We start from the raw sequence: 17,698 nt of genomic DNA, 5'->3' as shown, positions 1-17,698 counted from the left end.
GTGCATGCAGAATGTCTTTCTCCCACCTCTGGAATCATCACAGGAAGTCTACAGTTATCAATATTCTGGCAAAGTTCTTCTGTTGCCCCAAAAGGCCAGCGTCCACTTTGAGACTTTGATCACTAGTGCCATCTCGTGGCAGAGACAAGAAAACTACTGTCTACCAGCCTTTCTTAACAGGGAATCCATGAGATTCCAGCTGAAAAGGGCTGGTAGACTATTTGGCAATGTTCATCTTTTAGTTTTAGGCTAAAGAATTCCAATAATAGCAATTATAACATTTGTTATGGTATTTGTTTCACCCAAGAAGAAAATTTTGGCATTATTTTATACCATTATTTAAAAAATTATTCAAAATTCATAAAAATAGAAAAAAGTGAACTCGAATATTTAAGACACATTTCCAATACTAATAATAAACATAAAAATTATCTAGTAAACCAAATTCATGAAAAACATTAAGTCCTTATTGTCATTCTAAAATAAATGACTGGCAGCCCTAGGCTCCGTTGCTTCCTTGCTGCAGATCTTTCTGCCCCAGGCACCCCTGGAGCAGGCCTGCAGTGCTTTAGTCCCTTCCTACCATGTTTAGCTCTTCTGAGTGGGGCTTGCAGGGTACCCAAAAGTGAAAGCCCCTCTGCCCTGGCCAGCAACTCAGAGTTATGAGAACGGTGCTTTAGAACCCAAGGGAGGAGAGAGTTAGCAGAGTGGATACCTGAGAAATGCAGGAGAGATGGCAAATGAGATGAAGTAAGGCTTTAGCAATGAAGAGATCCTTGGTGATTTTGACAGAATGGGTCCAAGGAATGGTGGTAGAGAAAGAGAGGCTGTGGTAGGATGAAGAGTAACTGGGAAGGTAAGGGACAGTAATTTAGACTAGAGGTCAGTAAACTATGGCCATGTCACCTGTTTTTGTATTAATAAAAAAGTTTTATTTGAACACAGTCACAAAGAAATGAGTAGTTGTCACAGAGACAGCAGAGCCAAAAGAGTCTAAACTATTTACTATCTGGTCCTTTAAAGAAAATGTTTCCTGACCACTGATTTAGGTAGCTTTTCTATATGCTTGATGTGCAAAGGAACAAATGGCTAAGTAGCTAGAGAGAGACACAATTTGAAGGTATTTAAATTTTATTTATTTATTTTTAAAATTTTTGTGTGGCACCCAAATCTGAATTATTTTTTTAAGGAGATGGAAAGACTCTGTGGGGAAGCTGCCAGTATAGAGGGAAGACGTGAAGCACTGGAGAGGGACTAACCAGTGGAGGAGAACACTGAGGAACTACCAGGCAGAATATGAACACGAGGTGAGAGGGCCACTAGTGACATGGTGTCACAGGCTGACTTCTCCCACTTAACAATAAATTCATAGCAGGGGACTGTAAGGAACAGATCTGCAAGAAGGTTCAGAATCTACTCAGTAGAATGTAAAAAAGTGAGACTGAAAAGAAAGGGGAAATTCTGCCAAATCATTTGGTCTCTGTGGGCCATAGTTTCACCATCAGGAAACTGAATGTTTACCTGGGGACTGGAGAGTCTAACCAATCAAGAATTGTAGAGCACTCTGCAACTATGAAATGTCACTGAAATGCTTAATAATAACAGAACTCTCCTGGCACCACGATGCTATGAGAATTAAGAAGCAGATGTTTTCATGGTGCCTGAAAGATGAAAATCTCAGTGTAGACATTAGGCCTTACTATGTACCATCATTACAAAAGGTAGGTAGCAGGCCCAGGAACACAAATCATATAACTGCACAAAACCAACCAGACTGAAACTGTTTGTTCTTTGATGAACAAAACAGGGTGAAATATATTAAAATGGGAAGAGATTGCTTACTTTTTCTTCTAACCTTAGGGGACTGCAGCAAGTATATGGTCATTCAGGTTTTAGCTATCAACATGTCTTCCTGGATTTGTAACCAAAGAATTACAAAATATTAGATTACAGCTGGATAAGTCCTTAAATAACACTGATTTCAAACCACTTATTTTACAGATGATGAATGTAGTCTCAGAGAAGTTACATTACTTAGCCAAGGGACCAGAACTGACAGAAGACTTCTACTCCAGGATATTTTCCCCACATAACACCTCCATGGCCTTACTACTATATCATATTTCAGTGAGCTTCCCAGACAAGGTACAAGACCCAAGGAAGAGTATGTCTCAGAAATTACTTCATTAAATAAGTGATATAACATGTCACAGATTTAATGGTGTTTCATTTGCCCAAAGGGGCAGAAGCAGTAGGGTTCTTCTTGGAGGGCCTTATCAGCTATATTTATGCAGCTGTGGACACCAGGTGAACCACATCAAAGCCGTGCCCTAGATGAGGTGTCTCCAGGGTCAGTCCTCGAGAGAAGTAGGACTTACCAGCCCCCCGGGATCCTCCTGTCTGGAATGGGCACTGCCGGAAATGTTAGAGTAGGTAGTCAGTTAGGTATGAGCAAGCGGGGAGGGAAGGAAAAGTTAGTCAACTGGCTCAAACAAACAGCCCTTAAACAGACAGACCTGAGGAGAAGAAAAGAGCCATTAATTTCCCAGCGTTGCACGGGTACAAAGCAACCTTTCCCCATTATATGTGAGTAAGCACAGAATGAACACTGACCACCCAGCCTTCTTTGACTTCAACAAATGAAAGAGCAACTGCTTGGGTTTCGGGACAGTTGCTTCTCTCCAGCCTGCCGCTCTCTCTGAGAGCATACCTTTACTTCTGCGCAAGCCTTTCCTAAGCCTGTCCACTGTCACTCAATAAATTTGCCACTATAGCTTGGTTGTGTGTGTGTCCTGAAATTCCTTTCTGCCACGTTAGCAGAACCTTTATGTCAATGATAGAAGCAAGCACAAGTCAGGGGTGGCCCTACCAAGACTGCTCTCCTTCAGTAACCCACTGAGTGAGAAAATGGGACCAGGAGTTTCAGACCAGCTCAAAACTTCTGCCCTCCACTGTCTGTTTTTCTTTTAGACAAAAATAGGTAACAAAATAGCACATAGACTATTACGACATTTTGACTGAAAAAATTATACAAAGACCTGTTTTTCAATTTTTGGGGCTATGAACCCCTTTGAGAATCTGAAGAAATCTCTCCCCCAGGAAAAACATACATACCTAATACATCTGACAGACACTTCCAGGAGCCCATGGAACACTTCCCATTCATAGACTTGTAGCAGATCCCTGCTCTATCCATTGCCTTCCCTCCATCTACACACAACAACCAAAAATATACTAACAGTAGTTACGTCTAGGTGGTAAAACCCTACAGGACTTTTCTTTAGTTTTTGCGTTTTCAAAAAATTTTTATGGTGACCATGTTCTTTTCTGTTTAGCACAATCAGAGAAAAACACTGTTATATAAAAACTGAATCTTAAAACAAAAGTACATACCCAAAACTCTTTCTTAGCTTCCAAGCATCCCATAGGCCTTCAAAAAGCCCAGACACACCAAGCTTGGGTGAAAGAAACATTTTTACATTACTGATCCTAATACTGTTTATATTTCACATTTGGCATATTTGTGCTTAGATCTGAGCTATTTTAACTAAAGGACTCAAAGGAAAATTCCAAATCAATGTATCTTATTATTCTAAGTACTTGCACAGATACTCCCCCAACTGAATATGTCTGAAGAAAATGTTCTACTAACTGTCTCAGTTAGTTAAAAACCTCTTTCTCTCATGCTTACCCCCCTTAATCCTTTCAGACCTCTGATGCAGCTCTACAACTGCATTCTCCTAAGCATTAGGGGAATCCAATAAAGTTGCACTGTCCAGGAGGCAGAATAGATCCCAAGAGATCCCTTGGCATTCTAGCTCTGAAACATGCTCCAAATGAATAAACTACAGTATAAGTAAAACTGGGACAAACGGGTAAGTCATCTCCTTAAAGAGTTCTGGGGAATATCTGGTATAAGACAAGGAAGAATATGCCTCAGAAATTACTTCATTAAATAAGTAACATAAGGTGTCACAGCCTTAAGGATGTTCCACCTTAGACCAGACGTTCCTGTCCTCTCACCCTCCCATCCAGGTCTTTAGCAGACAGGAAAACACTAGGATTTCATTCTCACAAAAGAGCTCTGAGGCAGTTCTACATAAAGGGCTGACTAAAGCCTGTTAAGAATCAAAAGGGATGTCCAGGATCAGATCTTTTCTCTCAATGTTATTCCTAACAAACAATGTCAACAAGGCCAGACTGGCAGACTAGTAGCAGCTCCAGGAACAGGCTCTGACATGATTAGCCAATAAAAGTTCAACAAATAGACACTGTTCTAGAATTCCCTTTTCCTATTATGGGCTAAGAGTAGAAATAAGGGTAAAAGATGAGTGAGAAAAGTTGAGGTGCTGCTGAGCTGAGGTCCTAGATCAGTTCCACTTACTGAGCTGCCAGAAAAGCTGCCACTGGTTCAGCCCAGGGAGGGAGTCGTGCTGGCAGGATTGAACAAACACCTATGGGCTGCTTGGCTGTTGAGGGCAAGACTCCCATAGTGTTGTCCTCTGTTAGGGGGGATGCTTGGTGTAGAGCAGGAAGGGCATGTGCTTAGATGCAACCAATTCTGAGTTCAAATTTAGGCTCTGCCTCTTGGTAGCTATGTGACTCAGAACAAATTCTTTAACCTCTTTGAGCCTCAGTTCCTTCATCTATAAAATGGAAATACTACAATACCCACTTTTCAGGGTTACTATGCCTTTACCATAAAATAACCTATGTGATATGTATTAGCAGGCACTTATAAAATGGCAGGGTAATTTCTTGCCTGCTCCCCTTGTCTCCCAATCCTTTTGCTGCTCTATAGCTAGTGCTCTTTCGAAAGAAGAAATCTGACCTTTGCAGTTCCCTACTTAAAACATTTCAATGGCTCCCCTAATGAAGAGCAAACTCCTCAGAGCCCATATAGCCCTGTATGTCCTGGTTCTTGACGAGCTCTCTCCCGTGCTCTCCCGTGTTCCTTCTTTGTGATCTCAGATCAATGTGATCTTTCCCATCTTGAAGCCTTCACAGATGTGGAAAGCCTCTTCTTCCTCGATCTCATCTGCCTTGTTAACAACTTCTAATAGCTTCTTTGGGAAAACCTTTTCTCAACTTCCAGACTTGGGCAGGCATCTTGACAATGGTCCCTTTACCTCACTTTCATGGTACTCAGTCTAGTTCGTAATTATACTTGTAACAATCTACACTACACTAGGTCTTAGACTAGCGGTCCCCAAACCTTTTGGCACCAGGAATCGGTTTCATGGAAGACAATTTTTCCATGGACTGGGAGAGGAGGGGAAGGTTTGGGGATGATTCAAGCACACCACATTTATTGTGTACTTTATTTCGATTATTATTACATTGTAATATATAATGAAATAATTATACAAACCTCTCTGCTTAAATTAAAATTTAAGCATTAAATTCTCATATGGAGTGTGCAACCTAGATCCCTCACATGCAAAGTTTATGGTAGGGTTCATGCTCCTATGAGAATCTAATGCTGCTGCTGAACAGACAGGAGGTGGAGCTCAGGTGGTGATGCTCGGGTGAACGATGGGGAATGGCTGTAAATACAAATGAAGCTTCACTTCCTTGCCCGCTGCTTACCTCCTGTTGTGTGGTCTGGTTCCTAACAGGCCACAGACCAGTACTAATTTGCAGCCTGGGAGTTGGGGACTGCAGTCTTACACAACAAAATCAAGAGGTAAGAACAGTGCCTTTTAAAAGATTACTATTGAATCCCCAGGGCTCAATACCTAGCACAATGCCTGGCCCATTTTAGTAGCTTAAATCTTTTACTGAATAAAAGTTCAGAGGAGGATAGGAAAGCACTAGCTTTAGATCTGGTTAGTAGTTATCTGCAACACTTTACCATGTTCTCAACAGCATCATGCTTATTAATATACGTATTTTTCTTTCCTAACTGGATTTTTAGCTTTGTTGTTTACAACTTCAAATGTCTACTGCTTCTATAGGACAGCAGGGTTCAAAGGAGACATTCCATGCTGCGGAATTTGCACGGAATGAAAGGAAGTATTAAGTGGCCTGAACAGGAACAGAGAAAAGGGTGAACTCTACCTTGAAGGTAGTTGTGGCAAGAGATAAGGTTTCCTCCCCTAATCTTTCTTTCTTAGGGGCATTTAAATTGACCTCTCTTTGTTGGGAGGTAAGGATTTGACATGGTAACACTTACTTGTTCCCATGAAGAAATCATATGACGTTCAGCAGGCACCTTTTCTAAGATGGTCACCTCTGTCACACCTGGGGAAGATTCTGGAGGAGAAAAAAGACAGACTGAAGAGTTGCAATTGGCCCCCTGTCACACATTGCTACACTAGACATTAACTGTTGATGACTGCTCTAGGAATATCTAATCCCTCTGATGAACATTTATTATACTTGTGATGAAAGCAAGAACTGGTTGGTCTCTCAAAGGCACCCAGTCCCATAACCTACCATAATGTATATATGAGGTCGAGGATTTAAAAGCTAGGCTAATATGAAGAATGAATTCTGTCCACAAATATACTTAGAACAAAGCAAGTCATATGTCTAAATCCCTGAAGCAGAAAAAGGTCTCCAAATAATCTGGTCTACCTCTCTTTGTGGAGCTGTGTTCTACCATTTACTCTGAGGTAAAAAAGAAGTCGCCCTGGAATACAACAGATTTTAATACTTCCCTTCATATTCTCCACTTGTCTGTGGCCACACAGATTCAAGATTTTGAAGCCCTTAATCTATGACATAAAATCTGTCATAAGAGCTATTATGGCTTGAATTCTGTCCCCCCTAAAAAAAGATATGTTGAAGTTCTAATCCCTAGTACCTCAGAATATGACCTTATTATTGCGGATATACTGAGTTTAGATGAGGTCCTATCAACGTAGACTCCTAGTCCAATGTGATTGTTGTCCTTAAAAAAGAACACAATCTGAAGAGACATGTATAGAAAGAATACAGCCACGTGAAGATGGAAGATTGGAGTAATGCATTTGTAGACAAGAACACCACAGCAAACTACTAGGAAGAGACAAGGCAGTATCCTATCCCCCAGGTTTCAGAATGAGCATGGCTCTGCTGACCCCTTAATTTTAGACTTTTGGCCTCCAGAACTGTGAGAGAATAAATTTCTGTTGTTCTACGCCTGTGGTCCCCAACCCCTTGGTACCGGTCTGTGGCCTGTAAGGAACCGGGCCACAGAGCTCCACCATCCCTCTACCCCTATCCATGGAAAATTGTCTCCCATGAAACTTGGGAACTGGGGAGGAGATACAGCAGAGCTGGGGTAAGCAGCGGGTGGGCAAAGCAGCTGCTCCCCTCCCCATTGCTCACATCACAGACTGAGCTCCCTACCCACCCCTCAGTCTGTGGAAAAATTATCTTCCATGAAATTGGTCCCTGGTGTCAAAAAGGCTGGGGACCACTGTTCTAGGCCAGTATGTGGTACCTTTTACAGCAGCCTAAGCAAACTAATACAAAGCCTATCCACTACTCTTTCTCTTCATGATAGTGTGTGGATTATTCCCACTGTCATCACTGTTTTCACCACAATCACTGCAAGCCTCCATGACATCACAGCCACAAACAAACTCTCCCTCCCCGATCCATCCTCAGGACACTGCTAGAGGATTTGCCCACACCTAGGCTTGTTTCCTACCCAATCTTGTTCAGTTCTCCTTTTGGTCAGGATGATAAGGGCCTTATACATATTTGGTTTTATCTTCTTCCATCTCGTAGTCCATATATTGTTTCAGTAATGTCAGTTTCCTCATTGCCTCCATCCCTCTGGCCCCCCCCAAACCCAACTCTGTACTCATACTCAATTATGCTAGATCCCTTTCGAATATTATACTCAAATGTGTCCATGTTTCCATTCATCTACCCAAGTCCTACTCATACTTTAAGGCCATACTCATGAAACCCTTCCAGCACAGTGATCTCTGCTTTTCTTGATATCTCATCCCATTCTCATGTAGGGTCAGAGCCATACATGTTTATACCTAATTACATTCTATTTTGAACTATGTCTTGGTTATTTACTATGAGGCCTCGGCATACTATAAACAGAAAAATGTATTAAGTTTTTAAAATTTCTAGGATTATGGCAAGGGACTTCTAGTTTTATGTGGTTCACTGATTCTATAATTACGCCAGTACCCTTTTTATGCATTATAAAGTTTCTTCCAATTTGTCAGAAAACTCAAATCTTGGGATTCAGCAACAGCCCAATACAGGAACGAATCATTATGGACTCTATTCTAGTCTTGTTTACTAGTTGTTATGTGACTTTAGATGGGTTTTCACTTCCCTTCAGTAATAATTCTTCCCCTGATAGGGTAGGCAGAGGAAGCAGAAATGAAAGTGCTTTGGAAAAATGAAAAGTACCATACAGTTACACGATTTTTTCTGCCTTCTATTCAATACTTTTTCTAAAATATTGGGAAGCATGGTGCTGTGGTGGAAAAACACTGCAAGTATCAAGCCATTAAACCAGGAGTGAGTCTTTGCTATGTCCCTTATTGGTTGAGATGGAAGATGCTGTCTCTCCCTTCAGGAGTGGTCCCATTTGGCACTGTTCTACCTAAGCCAAGACAGTGGATAATAAATGTTGTTATTCACATTTTACAGACAAGGACACTAAGTGAGCCTGAGAGGTTAAGCCACAAAGCCAATGCTCCAATTCTAAGCATAGGTCTAGTCAAGAAAGAGCAAGCTTATGTGCAAAATTGCTGCATGCTCCTTGGTATAGCCCTTTTGTGATTATCCTACACAAATGCAGAATCTATCTTTAATCTTAGTAACCTACCACTCTACCTGCACCAGGACAGGAGAATACAGAATTCTTTGCCAATAACCTGGCTGGTTGTATAGTGATGTCATCTGACTACACCCACAGGGCAGTGATAGTGCCTAGGGTTGCAAGAGGATACATATGATTATTTACTGTTTACAACAGGCCTATATGAAAGGGCTATAGGCTCAGACAGAACTACTATGATGCCATTGCAGATGGGATCATATCATACTTAAGCTTAAAATACTCTCACGATAGGCCAACTGGTCAACATTTTGATTTTAGTAACTGTCAGATAGTAAGTTGCTTAGGAAATATCCATTGTAGAGACTCCTTTATCTAATATAGTACTTCAGCACTGGTGGGGAGGGGGTGTTGGGGATAAGGAATAGAAGGGCATGCAATAAATTCCATTTGTATAATGCTCTATTACAGGGAATTGGCATAAATTATCCTATTTAATCTTTCAACAATCTTGTGAAGCAGTTATCATTAGCCTCATTTTAAGATAGGAAACAGGTTGGGCATACTGGCTCACATCTATAATCCTGGCACTCTGGGAGGCCAAGGCAGGAGGATTGCTTGAGGTCAGGAGTTCGAGACCAGAATGAAAAAGAGTGAGACCCTGTCTCTACCAAAAATAGAAAACTTAGCCAGGCGCAGTGGCGTGCACCTGTAGTCCCAGCTACTCAGGAGGCTGAGGCAGGGGGATCACTTGAGCCCAGGAATTTGAGTTTGCAGTGAGTGAGCTATAAATGACGCCACTGCACTCTAGCCCAGGTGACAGAGCAAGACTTTGTCCAGAAAGAAGAGAGAAGAGAAGAGGAGAGAAGAGGGGAGGGGAGGGGAAGGGAGGGGAAAGGGAAAGGGAAAGGGAAAGGGAAAGAAAAGAAAAGAAAAGAAAGAGACTTGTAGGAAAATGGTGGAGTAGAGGTGACCTCCTGGCTCTCTGCTCCCAGGGGGAGGGGATGGGAAAGGAGGGGAGGGGAGGGGAGGGGAGGGGACTGGTAGGAAAATGGCAGAGTAGAGGTGACCTCCTGGTTCTCTGCTCCCAGAAAGAGGTGGAGAACTCAGACAGCTATATACAAGTAGATCGCTCCCCTGAAAGAATAGCATTGTGAAACTACAGAGAAACAGCGTGGGACATACAGTGCAGGGAAAAAAAGGTGAATGGGAGATGTGATTGCAAAGTCTGGAGAGTGCGAGATAAACAATAGAGAGTAGAGCATGGAACGGCCACGCCCATCCAGCCAGCAAGTGCAGTGGGATCTGACCCACAGGAGGATGCCCGGCTCCTCCACTGACTTCCACACCCACTCAGACAGGGACGTGCCTGACATCGGTGCAAAATCGCGGCACAAGACATTGGGCTCTGTGGAGAGAGGACAATAGCGAGAAACATCTTGAATTCCTCAGTGCTCTGTGCTAGGACTGCACTGGGTGGCGGAGGGACTGGTCTGAGTGATCACTTCCTATGACCACTGGAGGGAGTTTGGAGACAGAAACCCCTCGCGTCTGGTGGTCAGCAGGGCCAGAACAAAGGAGGTGAACACTGAAAAGGGGGCTCTACCCCTGGAAATTGTCATTAGGCCGGCTCAGGGCAGGACAGAAAGAGCAAGACTTTCTGCCAGACAGGTGTGAGATTGCGGGACTGTGACACACAAGAGACAGCGGGCATCTTGTTGATTCAGCCCGCTGAACTGGCATCTGCCAATTCCTGAGCAGTCGTCCCCAACGATAGCTCTCTGCAGGTGGGTGGCCGCCGTTTTGAGGGTCCACAACTTGGACCCTGCGGTGTGTTACAGTTTCAGGGACTCCTGCACCGGGTGCCGCGAGCTCTGCCTTTCCGCGACCTGTTGATTCGGCAAGCCGGGCCTGTGTTGGTAGGCGAATCTTGAGTGCTTCCCCACAACACTAATTCCCAGCGGTGGGAGGTCACCACCTGTGGGATCCCCAAACGTTGGGCATCACCCCTCCCCTACCCCAGTGACTTTCGCGCCAGGCATGGAGGGCTCCACCCCTGGAGGTTGGGAGAAGCAAGAACAACCGCTTTCTCTGTGCGACTGGCATGAATCTGCAGGGCCTTGGTACAGATCAATAACTTACAGCTCATTGATTTGGCCCAGCTTAGGTCATCTAACAAGAGCATAACTCTAGGGCCTGCTCTCCGCATCTGGGTGGCTGCCAAAAATGGGGTTGGTGGTCAGGGAAGGAAAATCCTGGCCAGACACCCCAGCAAGTGCATCAGGTGACCCCTCCCATCTGGAGCAGCTTCCCAGATGAGGTGGAAGAGCCCTGAATAACATATTAGCAGCTCCCCCTAGTGGCAGATCAAGCAACCATAGAAGCACACACATCCAGGCTGGTAGGCATAAGCTGCCATCCATCTTGCCCTTACCTTGACTTTGAGGGGGAATAGGGTCCAAGTAACCCTCGGGAGTGGCAAGACCCTTCCTAAAGATCGGGGCATTAGTATTCCCATCCAGAGGACTCGAGACCAAAACAGAGGCATCAGATTACCTCGATAACTGGTTCCTCCATGCAATCTACAACCAATGACAGAGAGGGTAAACCCCATAGCTTAACACAGTGCCCTCCATCTCAAGACATTATAGGGCAGTGGAGTTATACATAAAAGTGCAATTCACCACATGGGAGCTTAAGCTGGGGGACCAAACTCACTAATCTCCACTGGCAAGAGGTGAAGACAACAGGTCAGAGGTAACCCAACTTGCTAAAATACCTCTAAGGCAATATACAAGACCAGCACACCTTTTCCCACCATTGTCAAGGAACGTCCCTTGGGGGCTTGAAGTTAAGGGTACAAACCAGTCCTAGCACTCCCAGTTCTTGACCAAGTACCCTGATGAGAAAGAACCAGCAAAAGAACCCAGAAAATATGAAAGATCAGAGAGAAAAGTCACCCCCACAAGAAATCATTAGACCCTTAAAAACAGATACTAATTTAAATGAAATGATTACAATGTCAGAGGAAGAAATCCAAATATGGATTGTAAGGAAAATCAATGGAATTGAAGTGAAAATAGAAACCCAACACAAAGAAGCCATGAGAACGATACAGGAAATGAATGAAAAATTCTCTAAAGAAACTGAAATATTACAAAAGAACCAAACAGAAATCCTGGAAATTAAAGAGGCATTCAAGGCACTTCAAAACACAGAGGAAAGCCTTAAAAACAGAACAGATCATGCAAAGGAAAGAATCTCAGAGCTTGAAGATAATGCCTATGTGCTAAACAAGTCAGATGACGAAAAAGAACACAGAAGCAAGAGACAAGAACAAAACATATAAGATATGTGGGATTACATGAAGAAACCAAACATAAGAACTATAGCGCTCCTGGAGAGAGAAGAAGAAAATACACAAGGGCTGGAAAATCTATTTCTTGGAATACTGGAGGAAAACCTGTCTGGCCTGGCCAGAAACCTAGATACGCAGATACAAGAAGCACATAGAACTCCTGGAAGACTCAACGTGAAACGGCAATCACCACGTCACATAATTATCAGACTGGCCCAAGTAAACACTAAAGAGGCAATCCTTCCAGTAGTAAGATGAAAACAACAGATAACCTACAAAGGAAAACCTATCAGACTAACTGCAGACTTCTCAACTGAAACCCTACAAGCCAGAAGGGACTGGGAACCCATAATCAATCTTCTAAAACAGAATAATGGCCAACCTAGAATTCTTTACCTGGGAAAACTAAGCTTCAACTACGAAGGAGAAATAAAGACTGTCCCTGACAAGCAATCACTGATGGAATTTGCAAAGACCAGACCTGCCCTGCAGGAAGTACTCAGACCTGCATATACACCACTGAACAGCGTAACAGACACTCACCAAAGTAAAGTCACTCAGGAGTTAAAGTCCAGAACCTGGATTCCATAATGGCTCGAGAGGAAAAGCAGAACAATAAGAATTTACCCAACAATATGAATAGAAACCTACCCCAAATATCAATCCGCTATATAAATGTGAATGGCTTGAATTGTCCTTTGAAGAGACATAGACTGGCTGAGTGGATAAAAAAATTATAAGCCAAGTATCTGCTGTCTCCAAGAAACGCATCTAACCCACAAAGATGCTTTCAGACTCAAGGTCAAAGGTCGGAAAACAAACTTCCAGGCAAATGGAAGCCAAAGGAGAGCGGGGGTAGTGATTCTGATGTCAGACAACATTAACTTTAAAATAGCAAAGGTAAACAAAGACAAAGATGGTCACCATATAATGGTGAAAGGAAAAATCCAACAGGAAGACTTAACAATTCTTAACATTTATGCACCCAACACAGGAACACCCAGATACATAGAGCAAACCCTGTTTGATCTAAATAGGATGATAAACAGTAATGCCATTGTAGCTGGGGATTTCAACACCTCACTGACTGAATTGGAAAGATCTTCCAAACAAAAAATAAGCAAAGAATTAATGGACTTAAACAGAGCTCTAGAACAAATCGGTCTAACAGACATCTACAGAACATTCCACCCAAATAAAGCTGAATATACATTCTTCTCATCAGCTCATGGAACTTTCTCCAAAATTGATCACATCCTAGGCCACATATCAGACCTCAAATTTTAAAAAATGGAAATTATACCATGTATCTATCCTCTCAGACCACAATGGTATGTACAAAATTAGAGATCAATTCCAACAGAAACACTTGCCACTTCACAAAGTCATAGGAATTAAACAATCTATTGCTGAATGATTACTGGGTCAAGGAGGAAATCCAGATGAAAATCAAAAGATTCCTTAAACTAAATGATACGGGGACATAAGTTATCAAAATCTGTGGGATACAGCAAAAGCATTCCTAAGAGGAAAACTAATAGCATTAAATGCTCACATCCAAACGACAGAAAGTTCACAAATCAACAAACTAATAAACTGTCTCAAGGAACTGGAAAAGGAAGAGCAAATTAATTCTAAACCTAGCAGAAGGAAAGAAATAAGATCAGAGAAGAACTAAATGAAATTGAGAATAAAAGACCTTCAGAGAAGATCAATAAAATTGTAAGTTGGTTTTTCAAAAAGATAAACAAAACTGATAGCCCCCTTGCTAGACTGACAAGAACTAGAATGGAAAGGACTTTAATAAACTCAATCAGAAATGAAAAAGGAGAGGTCACTATGACATCACGGAAACACAAAACATTATCTTTGAATACTATAAAAATCTATATGCCCCAAAACTACAAAATGTAGAGGAACTGGACAAATTCTTGGAAACACATACCTCCCTAAACTCAATTAGGAGGAAATAGAATTCCTAAACAGACCAATATCAAGCACAGAAATTGCAGCAGCAATTAAAAATCTTCCACAAAAAAAAAGTCCCGGACCAGATGGATTCACACCTGACTTTCACCAAATCTACAAAGAACTCATACCTACACTGCAAAAATGATTCCAAAAATTGAGAAGGATGGTATCCTCCCCAACTCATTCTACGAAGCCAATATCACCTTGATACCAAAGCCAGGAAAGGATCCAACAAAAAAAGAAAACTACAGATCAATATCCCTCATGAATATAGATGCAAAAATCCTCAAAAAAATCTTAGTAAATCCAATCCAACAGCACGTTAAAAAAAAAAAAAAATTCATCACGACCAGGTGGGCTTTATCCCAGAGATGCAAAGCTGGTTCAACATATACAAATCTATAAATGCAATTCACCACATAAATAAAAGAACAAAGACCATATGATTCTCTCAACAGGCGCAGAAAAAGCATTTGACAAAATCCAGCACACTTTTATGATAAAAACTCTTAACAAAATAGGCATAGATGGGACATTCCTTCAAATTATTAAGGCCATACATATGGTAAACCCACAGCCAATATCATATTGAATGGGGAAAAACTGAAAGCATTCCCACTTAGAACAGGAACCAGACAAGGTTGCCCACTATTTCTATTTCTAGTCAACATAGCACTGGAAGTACTTGCCAGAACAGACAGACAAGAGAGGGGAATTAAGAGTGTCCAAATGGGGGCAGAAGAGGTCAAACTCTCACTCTTTGCTGATGATGTATGTTACCATATCTAGAAAATCCCAAGGATTCAACCAAGAGACTACTGGAATTGCTAAACGAATTTAGTAAAGTCTCAGGATACAAAATTAATGCACACAAAATCAGTGGCATTCATATTCGCCAATAACAGTCAAGTCGAAAATCAAATCAAAGATGCAACACCTTTCACAACAGCATCAAAGAAAATTAAATATTTAGGACTATATTTAACAAAGGAGGTGAGATACACACACACACACACACACACACACGGAGAACTATGAAACACTGAGAAAAGAAATTATAGAAGAAGTAAACAGATGGAAATCCCTACCATGTTCATGGATTGGTAGAATCAATATTGTTAAAATGTCCACTCTACCTAAAGTCATCTACAGAATTAATGCAATCCCCATCAAAATACCTCCATCATTCTTTACATATTTTAAAAAAATAATTCTACGCTTTGTCTGGAACCAGAGAAGACCTCCTATAGCCAAAGCAATCTTAAGCAAAAAGAACAAATTGGGAGGTGTTAGTCTGCCAGACTTCATACTTTACTACAAGGCTATAGCAAGCAAAATAGCATGGTACTGGCACAAGAATACAGATATAGACCTTTGGAATAGGACGAAGATCCCAGATATAAAACCATCCTCATATTGTCATCTAATCTTCGACAAAGCAGACAAAAGAACACATTGAGGAAAAGAATCTCTATTCAATAAGTGGTGCTGGAAAAATTGGATATTCACATGCAGAAGATTGAAACTGGATCCCCACCTCTCACCTCTCACAAAAATCAACTCACAGTGGATAACAGACTTAAACCTAAGTCATGAAACCTTAAGAATCCTGGAAGAAAATATTGAGAAGACTCTTTTAGACATTGGCCTAGGTAAAGAATTTATGAAGAAGACCCTCAAAGCAATCACAGCAGCAACAAAAATAAACAAATGGGATCTGATCAAATTAAAACGCATCTGCACAGCCAAGGAAACTATCATTAGAGTGAACAGACAACCTACAGAATGGGAGAAAATATTTGCTTTCGACACATCCAATAAAGGGCTAATAACAATCTATACAGAACTTAAGAAAATCAACAAGAAAAAAAATCAAACAACCCCATCAATAAATGAGCAAAGGACATGAACAGAAACTTTTCAAAAGAAGAAAGACTAATGGCCAACAAACATAAAAAAGTGCTCAACATCTCTAATCATTAGGGAAATGCAAATCAAAACTACAATGAGATATCACCTAACTCCAGTGAGAATGGCGTTTTATCAAAAAGTCCCAAAATAACAAATGCTGGTGTGGATGTAGAGACTGGAACACTCTTACACTGCTGGTGGGACTGCAAATTAGTACAACCCCTGTAGAAAGTAATCTGGAGATAAAGATAAAGAGCTAAAAATAGAAATACCATTTGACCCAGCAATGCCACTACTAGGCATCTATCCAAAAGGAAAAAAGACATAATAAAGACATCTGCATGCAAATGTTTACAGCAACACAATTCACAATTGCAAAGATGTGGAAACAACCCAAGTCCCCATCAAACCATGAATGGGTTAATAAAATGTGCTATATGTATACCACGGAATACCATTCAACTGCAAAAAACAATGGGGAACTAGCACCTCTTACATTATCCTAGATAGACATTGAGCCCATCCTTTGAAGAGAGGTATCACAAGGATGGAAAAACATGCACCACATGTACTCACCATCAAATTGGTACTAACTGATCAACACTAAGGTGTTCACACGGTAGTAACACTCATTGAGTTACCCCTGGTCAGGGGTTGAAGGGTGGGTAAACCCACAACTAATGGAAGCTGAGTGCACTGTATGGGGGAAGGACATGCTTGTAGCTCTGGCTTAGGCGAGGCAAACGCATTACATGTAACCAAAATGTTTGTACCCCCATAACATCTGAATTAAAAAAATAAAAAAAATACTGCCACTTGTGCATGCAAAAAAAAAAAAAAAAAGAAAGGAAGGAAAGAGAGGAAAGAAAGAAAGAAAGAAAGAAAAGGAAACTGAGGTTCAGAGATATTAAATAATTTCATAGAATTAAATCTCTTACCAAAGCTGTGGACATCAAACTTAATGCTGTTTCTGCCACGCTGTCTTTGTAGCTTATCATTTTGGTGATATAACAAAAAGCATTTTGAGGATGTTTACCAAACTGTATCAATAACTCTATGTTCTTGGCCTATGCAGATGCCACATATGAAAAGTAATATCTGATTAGGTATAGCCATGTCCACTGTCCTCCCTTTGTGATCAATGACAAGCATTTGAGAGCAGTCTGGCTGGATAACCTGTATGTCTGAATAAGAGATATGACACTCACATTTTCAGACTCAGCACAGTCCACTCTAGGTAGCTCTGTGATATGCCACAGATTAAAACTCTCTCCAGTGGCTTACTCAAAAGTTGTTTGCTACCAATTCATTCCTTCCCTGCATGCTCATACCACTCCTCCATTGAGAGGTAAAATCTATTTCTCCACCTTCTTAAATTTGGAGTTGGCCCGTGACTGCTTTGACCAACAAAATATGGTAAACAGATGTTATGCCAGTTTTAGACTTAAAATTTAAGAGGATCAACACTTTCTCCTTTCTTTGGAGTACTGAGCCATCACATACTAAATCCAAGCTACTCTTCTGGAGAGAGAGGCCATGCTGAGGAACACCGATGAGACCAGATATTTGAGTGTAGAAACCACATGATGATTCCAGTCCCAGCTGCTACGTATTTGCAACCACTTGAGATCTCCCAAATGAGAACTACCCCAGCTGAGCCCAGTCAATCCACAGAACTGGGAGAGACAGTAAACTGTTGTTTCAAGCCACTATGTTTT

The 17,698-nt window shown here is 41.5% G+C and overlaps 1 protein-coding gene across 3 annotated transcripts in view; it reads right to left on the bottom strand.

Moving 5' to 3' along the window:
- TPGS2 (tubulin polyglutamylase complex subunit 2) overlaps nucleotides 1-17,698 on the bottom strand; it is a 47,725-nt gene that overhangs the window by 23,575 nt on the left and 6,452 nt on the right. For all 3 annotated transcript variants that reach the window (XM_069468450.1, XM_069468447.1, XM_069468448.1), the window contains exon 2: nucleotides 6,176-6,255. In XM_069468450.1, the coding sequence (XP_069324551.1) occupies nucleotides 6,176-6,255 (80 nt within the window). The remainder of the gene's footprint in view (nucleotides 1-6,175; nucleotides 6,256-17,698) is intronic.

Source organism: Eulemur rufifrons, chromosome 5, assembly GCF_041146395.1.
Source record: "Eulemur rufifrons isolate Redbay chromosome 5, OSU_ERuf_1, whole genome shotgun sequence".
NCBI lineage: Eukaryota > Metazoa > Chordata > Mammalia > Primates > Lemuridae > Eulemur > Eulemur rufifrons.
This window is presented reverse-complemented; position numbering and strand designations above follow the sequence as displayed.